Below are 9782 nucleotides of genomic sequence, written 5' to 3'. Positions count from 1 at the left end.
TCTGTAGGGCAGGCTGGAACTCAATCATGAGGTGAAGCTGCTGTCTACAGATGGAATATCTTAAGGCTCTCCTCTCCTGTCCTTATTTAAGGCTGCTATCTCTTGCATGTTTCTCCAGAGATGAAAAATGGCCAGTCAGGTACATCACTGTAATACTCTGGGCTCAGTAGATGGACTCTACTAGCCACGAGATGGCCTGTTCTTTTCTTGGTTCTAGGCAGTATGTCCTGTATTTCTTGTCCACACTTTGAAGAAAAGCTTCTCCTTAAATGTCCCTCTCTACACTTTACTTCCTTAAATCCTTCCTTAAACTTTAAAGTTTAACAGGTATTTACTGAGTACATAGCATATGCCCAGCACTGTTCTATGGTCTATACAGAAATAAATAAAACAAAGTTCCTCCCTTGTAGAGCTCACATTCTAGCAGCGGACAGACAAAAACTAATTGAGAAATAGATATAGAAGAGGTGGTGATAGGTACTATGAAAAAAAAGAGGAAGAAATAGCATAAGGAGGACAGCGGAGGTCGGGAGGAGGAAACTTCTTGCTCTTTGAGAACCTGCCTCCCTTCCTCATGCTCATGCCCTTGCTCCCACTGCCCAGCTGGCCGGTTATCTGGCCACAACTGGAAAATGAGATTTTTCATTAACTTAGTGAAGAAAATATGACAGCCAGATGGCTGGAAAGGCAAATAATGCAGTATGTAAACTAAACAAAACGAGAACTTCTGAAAGCAATGTTTTCCGTACATTCTTAATAGAACACCAAATGCATTTTGGTTTCTATAGTGTAGTTCCCCTTATCAGAAAGCCAACTTTTATGCTGCTTTTCGCCAGTGCTTTTGTTTGCTCTTTACTCACTCAGGCCTTCCTGAGCCATATAAAAAGATCAAAGAAAGCCTGTTTGAGGTTTTTCTTACAGGAAGCCACCAGTGAAGGACTCTGGAAAGGACAGTGTCTTTGTTCCAGTTCACAATGGATTGGCTTCAGCTGTTCTTTCTCCATCCTGTATCACTTTATCAAGGGGCTGCTTTTCCTTTTGCACTTCTGTTTAATTATCTCTGCATTATGGATTCATTTTCCACCCACGCCAGGTAGGTTTAAGGGCTCATTTTGCTCTTACATCTATGAATACCATAGTAGGTCAAAAAGCATGGATTGGTCAGTAGACATGAAGATTCAATAATTATTTGGTTGCTTTTCAGTGATTATCACTATCTCTGATTATTGATTACTTGGTCAGGAGTATCTTTTATAGAGTGAAATGGGACTAGAAATTGACATCATGACTCCATTGACTCAAAGTTTGGTAGTTTTACATTAAATGGGAAAAGGATAAAAATAAACTCTGGGGAGAGAGAGATGTTTAGATGCTACAGGAATTCCCCAAACAGAAACATCTGTACCCCCACCACATGTCCTGTGTGTTCTTGAACAGTCCTAATTTCATGGAATTTTATCATTTTTAATAAAATTAAATTTTATTAAATATATACCTTTTTTTAAAATGCCTTTGTATGGTTTCCCAGAGAAATGGAATAAGTCAAAACAAATTTTGTTAGATTAGCAATAGCTTAATCTGGGGTTCAAAAATTATTGTCACTAGAGATTTGATAATATGATTGAAATGATTTTTGTATAGCTAGTAGATTCTATACATGAGAGACAGTCCCGGTTTTTTGTTTTAGAGATTTGTTTTATTTATTTGAGAGACAGAGAGAGTGCAGGGGGAGGAGCAGAGGGAAAGGGAAAGAGAAACACAAGCAGACTCCATGCTGAGCTCAGAGCCTGACACAGGGCTCCATCTCAAGACCCTGAGATCAGACCTGAGCCGAAACCAAGATTCGAATGCTTAACCAACTGAGCCACCCAGGCGCCCTGAGACAGTCCCGGTTTTTAAAGAAGTTTGTGGAATATCCTTTTGTAAAATGAAAATCCATTGCCAGAGGGCTACCTCCTAATAATTCACTTATTTTAGAAATTAAGATTTTTATGTATTGAGGATTTTTAAGTAAAATTCAGTTGTACCTAATAATCAGAATTTCTGAGTTTCACTAAACTGTGGTATGTGTTATTACACATTCACAACTGGTTGATGGCCCTTATCTTCATTTAGGAGATGGGGCGGTGGGGGGGGGTGCAGCGTTGTAAAAAAAAGTTTCCTATTGGGAAAGATCACAAATAATAAAGCAAAACAAGTGCAAAAACAAAGGTTAATTCCCATAGGGTTAAGATTGTTGGCTTTGGAGACAGCCTGATGGGTCCTGGGTCCCTCCCTTCCTGAGTGTCCTTGTGTATGTGAATAAATTCTCTCCAAGTTGATCTGTGAAATGGAAATAATAATGCCTATCTCATGGGGTTATTTTAAGGATTAAGTAAAGATATTTCTAATATAGGGATTATTATTATTTTTTAAATAATTTTTATTTTGTTATATTAGTCACCATACAGTGCATCCCCAGTTTTTGATGCAATGTTCCATGATTATTTGCATATAACACCCAGTGCACCATGCAATATGTGCCCTCCTTAATACCCATCACTGGCCTATCCCAATTCTTATATAGGGATTATTAGCACAATGCCTAGAATAAAATAAGCACTATGTAGACATTTGAATGTTTACGAAGCCTTAGGGTAGTTGCCACTTCAGACTTCCACTTCTGCTGTGTAAGGAATATGTGTTCCCCTCATTTTTCCACAGGAGGGAGGTAAAGGCTTGGCCCGCAGTGTTCACTGGGGTGAGTTAGCTCAAAGAGAAGCACAGGAATAGCTCAGGCCTTGTGTGATGGAGCTGCTGACACTGGGGTGCCCACCAGTCTCTTCCAAGAAAGACATTCTCACCAATGTGTGTGCGTCAATGTGCCACGGAGCCATGATATGTACCCTGTGATGGTCAAGAAAACACAGGCCGCTTTGACTCAATTTTCCTATCCCTGACTAGTCAGTACCTATTTTCACACGTCTCCATTCAGACTTATTAATTTGGCATCAATTAATACAAACAGGGGCACCTGGCAGACTCATTTGGGAGAGCATGTGACTCTTGTGCGTTGGGTCATGAGGTCAGGTGGAAAGAAGAACTGAGTTGTTATCATGTGAAATTTCCCAGGTCTCTGCACATCCTCAGGACATCTGCCAGCTTCTGAGGGAGGTAGTTTCCACAAACCACTGATGTGGGTCTTTTTTTTTTTTTTTTTAAGATTTTATTTATTTATTTGACAGAGAGAGACAGCCAGCGAGAGAGGGAACACAGGCAGGGGGAGTGGGAGAGGAAGAAGCAGGCTCCCAGCGGAGGAGCCTGATGTGGGGCCTGATCCCAGGACTCTGGGATTATGCCCTGAGCCAAAGGCAGATGCTTAACGACTGAGCCCCCCAGGTGCCCCACTGATGTGGGTCTTTAACAACATGCAAAAAATCACCAACTCATAATATCTGAAAGTGTAGCCAAGAGAATTAAAAGCACGTATAAAGATTTTCTAATTGAGTTTTCAAACACTTAGCAGAGAGAGGCATGGAATCCCTGTCCCCACTCACTGGAATGGTTCAGGGCAGTGCAACCCAGCAAAAGATAGAAGTCCATCTCGATGAGGCGATGTCTAGAGAGCTCTCCTAGATCCTCAACACTGGATTACAACACTTTTCATTCAGGCAGCAAGCCACTAGATTTTTAAGATGTCCCCACCAGGAAACCTTTTGGAGTTGTCACCCACAGGATTGTCAGGGGTGTTGTTCCCACTTGAGTGGCAGACATCAAAGAGAGGTTCCCAGGATCACTAAGGTGGGAATCAAAATTCATCTCCTGAGGGGCCCCTGGGTGCTCAGTTGGTTAAGCTCTGCCTTGGGTTCAGGTCTAGATCCCGATGTCCTGGGATCGAGCCCTGCATCTGCCTCCCTGCTCAGCAGGGTGTCTGCTTCTCCCTCTGCTCATGCGCTCTCTCTGTGTCAAATAAATAAATAAAATCTTTTAAAAAAAATTGTCTCCTGAAATAGTTGTTTTCAAATGGACTCTGGCTTTTTTTTCTCTCTCGGTTCATTCCTTCAGAAAAACAAAAGGAAAACTTTGGGGTGATAACAGTATGGCTTCTTTAGGTGATACGTGGAGCTTACCTCCACTGGATTATCCAGAATGACATCTGAAGGGACTCCTTTGTCACACTGTTCTTTTTCTTTCAGGTACCTCTTTCTGCTGGCTGGAGGGGGGGCCCTGGCCTTGGCCGCCATGGGGTCCTTCGCTCTGCTTGTCCTCATCCCCGCTCTGTGGGCCACGGTTCTGATTTGCTGGCTTCACCCACGGGATGTGCACAGGTGGGCTTTCTTCTTTCAGATGAGCTGGCAGACGCTGTGTCACCTGGGGCTGCACTATACCGAGTACTATCTGCAAGAACGTCCTTCCATGAGGTAAAGCGGCCTGTTCACTTGGTTATACTAAACCAACCAAGGCTTGGCTTGCACCATAGTGAAGTGGAGAGAACCTGGGTGTTGAGTTTGAATCCGAATTCTTGCACGTTGGAGCAGTGTGACCTTACGCAAGTCATTTAACCTCTCAGCTTCAATTTCTTTTCCTAAAAAAAAGTGGGTGCATATGTGTATATGTGTATGTGTGTGTATAACAATACCTGTCTTGCAAGACTCTGAAGTTCGAGAGAATTAAAGCAAATGTAATTCTACGACTGTAAATAACTACCATGTGTTGCCCATGGAGCACAGTGCTGCCACTTTGCTGTGCTTATCATTGTGCCTGAAAAAGGCATTGACCCAGGAGTCCCCGGGCCCACAGAGGAGGTCTGCCTGCAAGTGACTGAGCACAAATTGCTCAGCTCCGAGTGGGTGGTCTAGACGCACAGCCAGGAGACTCTCCTCCCCTTCCGCAGGACCGGGAAGGTAGAAATCCACTATAAACCTTCACTACCCTCCCGTGGAAGGTGCTACGCAAGGGCTTTGCTTTCATTGACACTCAGCTGTCCCCTCCTCCCAGGAGAAGGGTAGTTACCCAGTCTAGAAAACAGAATTAGGCACTGATTACAGTCCAGAGAAGTGTTTTCAAGAGTCATGAGATCACCCAGATCAGGGGAAAACAGGTATCTCTGCGATCTTGAGGCCTGTGGTCCCTGGCTTCCTCTGTTACCACAATTGGTGTGGGTCTGTGGTCACTCGGAGAACAGCGGCTGTGACCTGTCGAGGCGGGTCACCTCCCTGATTCTAGTTTTTCATTGGTTCACTCATTCTGCCATCCCTACCACACCCAGAATCCTTTTCTTTATCCTCACTGTTTTCACCAAAGAATTTAGGGTTTGCTTCTTGGAAGAAGAGGCAAGATGGCAGGCAGGTAGGGAGTGGAGAGCACTGACTGGGGTGTGGTGAATTAGGGTTTCAGTAGGAAGCTGGGATCTGGGAGGGGCTGGAGGAGCAAGCTGAACAGGATCTGGTTGATGGGAAGAAGCCTCAGCCGGAGCGGAAATGGGAAGATGCATTAGTTTGCTCTGACCGTCCTAACAAAGTATCGAAGACGAGGTAGCTCACACATAGAAATTGACTTCCTCTAGAGGCTGGAAGTTCAAGATCAAGATGTTGGCAGGTTCAGCTTCTTCCAAGGCCTCTCTCCTTGGCTTATAGATGGCTGTCTTTCCCTGTGTCCTCACCTGGTCTTCCCTCTGTGTGTGTTTGTGTCCTAATGTCCTCTTCTTATAAGGACGCCGGTCATACTGGATTAGGGTTCACCCCAGTGACGTCATTTTAACTTAATCACCCTATCTCCGAACACAGTCACATTCTGAGGTCCTGGGGGTTAGGGCTTCAACATATGAACGGGGGGGGGGGCACATCAGCCCACAACAGCTGGTGTACCAACAGGGATCGTTGGCATTTGGAGGCTACTTTGCTTACTGTTTGGATAAGTCGGGTGAGGAGGTCAGTTTTCCTTAAATCCTCAGACTCACAGATAGAAACTGTGGGCATGTGGAAAACAGTGCCATCTTCTCTCCACAGGACAGCGTTCCTGATTGTAGAGTGCGTCATATAATTTTCACTAATCTTCTCCATAATAACCTTGCCGGCAGGATCTTCTTTACCTTGTGACACTGCAGCAGGAGCAGTTCAGGTGACTGGTTAAGAACACACCTCAAATTGCTAATGACTCAGTGCACACCCTGAGCCCCTAGCTTGACTCATGGTTCCTGAGCACGAATCCCAAAGCCTGGAAAATCTTACTGACAGGGACCGGTTCATATTTAAAATCTTCACCTTCCTATAGGCTCTTCAGTACTAAATTTTTATTCCTTCCATGGCACGTTTCTCCCAGGTCCTTGATCGTAACTGTAGAAGCTATTCTTAGAAATATCCTAACAATATTTCCCCCACAATGTTCTTTGTCATTCTTTTAGTTTCCTCTCTGACTAATGATTCATTTCCCCATTTACCTTTTGATCCTGTCCGGAGTAGCCCGTGGTGTAAATTAATGCAAGAGTCTTTGTGGGGTCACTGCAGGGCAGGACATCGGTCTCCATTTTTCAGAGCCGTAGTTCGCTGTGCAGTCATGTGTGAGGGACTGGAATGGGATGAAATAAATATGGAGCATTTTTACATTTTAAATAAATCTCTTTCAGGTTCTGCATCACTCTTTCTTCCCTCATGCTCTTGACGCAGAGGGTCACATCCCTCTCTCTGGACATTTGTGAGGGAAAAGTGAAGGCAGCATCAAGAGGCATCAGGGAAAGAAGCTCGTTGTCTGAGCATCTGTGTAAGGCACTGCCCTATTTCAGCTACTTGCTCTTTTTCCCTGCTCTCCTCGGAGGCCCCCTGTGTTCCTTCCAGAGATTTCAGGCTCGTGTTCAAGGGTCCAGCTATTTGTGTCCCAGGCGCTTGGTCTGGGCTCTGAGCTGGAGGGGTCTGCAGATTGTGGGCCTCGAGTGCCTAAAGGTGGTCTTGAGGAAGGTGGTGAGTGCAGGAGCAGGTCTGACCGACTGCTGGCAACTCCAGTGCGTCCGAGTCATGTGGTTCACAGCCGGGCTCTTCAAACTCACCTACTACTCCTGCTGGATCCTGGATGATGCCCTCCTCCAGGCCGCGGGCTTTGGACCTGGGTTTGGTCAGAGCCCTGGTGAGGAGGGCTACATTCCTGATGCGGACATCTGGACACTGGAGACCACCCACAGGATATCCCTGTTCACGAGAAAGTGGAACCAAAGCACAGCGCGGTGGCTCAGACGCCTTGTATTCCAGCAGGGCGGGGCCTGGCCACTGCTGCAGACATTTGCCTTCTCGGCCTGGTGGCATGGACTCCATCCAGGACAGGTGTTTGGTTTCCTCTGCTGGGCTCTGATGGTGGAAGCTGATTACCTGATTCACACCTTTGCCAGCATGTTTATCAGGTCCTGGCCAATGCAGCTGCTCTATAGAATGCTCGCCTGGGCCCACACCCAGCTCATCATTGCTTATATAATGCTGGCTGTGCAGGCCAGGAGCCTCTCCTCCCTCTGGCTGCTGTGTAATTCTTACAACAGTGTCTTCCCCGTGGTGTACTGTATTTTGCTTTTTCTATTAGGAAAGAGAAAGCATACATTTAACTGATATCTTTCCCCAGCCTTCATCACATGCATCCATGAAACAGAGTTTAGAAAGTGCCAGAGGGTGTGTTGATGACGCCTATGCTTGAACTTGTCCTTACCAGAAGGGTTTTTTTTTTCAAGTATTGGATATATACACATGATGTCTACCCACAGAAATTTATGTATCCACTTTAACAAGCGATTATACTGGTACTGAAGATTAAAAAAAAAAAAAAAGACAAAGATGTGGTCTCTTCCCTTAAGACTTAGAGTTTAGGCATGGAAGCAAAGTAAGGTGATAAGTAAAAACAAGGTACCGTCAACCAAATGGCAAATGGTATACACAGGGACAACCAAACATTGAGTTCCCAGCAGGTCACTTGATCCTGGACTGCGAGTTTAGCAAGACAAAACCAACAAAAACGAAAACCTAAACCAGGGGCGCCCGGCCGGCCCGCCCACTGGGTAGAGCGCTTGACTCTTGATCTCGGGATCGTGAGTGCGAGCCCTATCGGATGTAGAGATGACTTAAAAAAACCCTCTAAATCAGATTATTGTGTGGGTTTGCTACACGAACTAGAGACTCATCTTCACCTACAGGTTATTTGAGAATTTTGGTCTCAAAATGGAAAGGCTGCTATTATCTCCGAATATGTTAATAGACTGAACCGACCCATGAGATAAGTCACACAAAGAGGCCAAGAACAAGAAGCAAGTCCTATTTTGGTACAACAGTGAGGGTCTGGTTCCCTTTTCTTGGCATAGCCTAAATAACTCTCTCTGTTTCTTTCTCTGTGAGGGACCCAAGAAAAAGTTGTCAAGACCTCTGAGTGGTAATGAAGCCGGGTCGTCTCATGGCTGCTTTCACAGCGCCTCTGCCGGCCGCTCGGCTGGTCACATAATTACAGTTTCTCTCTCTCTTTTTTAAAGATTTTATTTACTTATTTGACAGAGAGAGAGAGAGCACAAGCAGGGGGAGCGGGAGAGGGAGAAGCAGGCTTCCCTCTGAGTAGGGAGCCCGATGCGGGCTTCCCAATGCTGACCCTTCCCATCCCAGGAATCTGGGATCATGACCTGAGCCGAAGGCAGATGCTTAACCGACTGAGCCACCCAGGTGCCCTGTAAGTACAGCTTTTCTTTAAATTAACTTTAGCTCAGCTTGCTTTTAAAACTTACCGTCTTTCTAAGTGATGGCATCGCTGAAAATTGAGTTTAGTGGATTAACTATATCTTACTCTCACACTCACTAAAAGAAACACGTACAAAATGTTTCTTTGTGTCCCACCTAAAATCATCCACTTATCCCATGTATCCCACCTCAGGAAGCATGGTACGAGGATCACAGCTTCCAAAACCAACCATCTGCATTCTTTTCAAAATTTAAAATTGTAAGTGGGCTTCTAATCTTTAAAACCTGACAAAGATAATACTAAGAAGTTACAGATCACTTAGAAAGTTATGTCAATATCACTCACTAACATAAAGGCAAACAAACAGCTCAATCTCCACACACAGAACATACCACAGCAAGCAGTGAGGGCCTTGAACAGGTGGCATGAATTTATAGTGGCCTTAGCTGGCATGGTTCTGTACTGTCTCTTACCACACTCAATAGCCCAGAGGAGACAATGTGGACAAACAGGGTTTTCCAGGGTTGGGAGTAGTCAAGGGGAAACAGTCGATAGCCAAGAGAGTGGTAAAATACTCTAAGACCATTACAAGCAAGTCACTGGAAGGACGATCCTGAGAATGCAACCCAGAGAGGCAAGTGGGATGGTGGTGGTGGTGTTATAGGTTGGGAGGAAAGATAAACAATCATCACAGCATTATTGATCATTAAAAAATGGTCAGCATTAGGAGAATGGTTAAAAAATTACAATGGAGTATGATAGAGCTATTAAAAATCAATGCTTGGGGGCACCTGGGTGACTCAGTTGATTAAGCGTCTGGCTTCAGCTCAGGTCATGATCTCAGGGTCCCAGGATTGAGCCCTCTGTCAGGCTCCATGCTCAGCGAGGAGTCTGCTTGCTCTCTGCCCCTCCTCCCACTCATGCTCTCTCTCTCTCAAATAAATAAGTAAAACCTTTAAAAAAAAATTAGTGTTTGTATAGAGGCACTTCTGAGGAGCTAGCCATGTAGATGCATGTGTTCAGTTTATGAAAATCCTTCAAACTGTACACTTAGCTGTTAGTTCTCCTAATGCTGACCCTTCTCCTAATGCTGGCCATTTTTATGA

The 9782-nt window shown here is 44.9% G+C and overlaps 1 protein-coding gene across 1 annotated transcript; it reads left to right on the top strand.

Moving 5' to 3' along the window:
* Positions 1-434: 434 nt before the first annotated feature.
* Positions 435-7992, top strand: MBOAT4 (membrane bound O-acyltransferase domain containing 4). Its single transcript, XM_002920825.4, has 3 exons — positions 435-1093; positions 4176-4400; positions 6605-7992. The coding sequence occupies exons 1-3, from the start codon at positions 975-977 to the stop codon at positions 7566-7568; spliced, it is 1308 nt and encodes a 435-aa protein (XP_002920871.1). The 5' UTR covers positions 435-974; the 3' UTR covers positions 7569-7992.
* The last annotated feature ends 1790 nt before the right edge of the window (positions 7993-9782 follow it).

The sequence above is a fragment of the Ailuropoda melanoleuca genome, chromosome 18 (assembly GCF_002007445.2).
Source record: "Ailuropoda melanoleuca isolate Jingjing chromosome 18, ASM200744v2, whole genome shotgun sequence".
Lineage (NCBI taxonomy): Eukaryota > Metazoa > Chordata > Mammalia > Carnivora > Ursidae > Ailuropoda > Ailuropoda melanoleuca.
The sequence above is the reverse complement of the archived record's forward strand: the minus strand, read 5'-3'. Positions and strand labels throughout refer to the sequence as shown.

Coding starts and splice junctions, on each gene's coding strand:
- MBOAT4 (XM_002920825.4), top strand. CDS start 975: ATGGATTGGCTTCAGCTGTTCTTTCTCCATCCTGTATCACTTTATCAA. Junction 1,094..4,175: donor TCATTTTCCACCCACGCCAG/GTAGGTTTAAGG, acceptor TTTTTCTTTCAG/GTACCTCTTTCTGCTGGCTG. Junction 4,401..6,604: donor CAAGAACGTCCTTCCATGAG/GTAAAGCGGCCT, acceptor AATCTCTTTCAG/GTTCTGCATCACTCTTTCTT.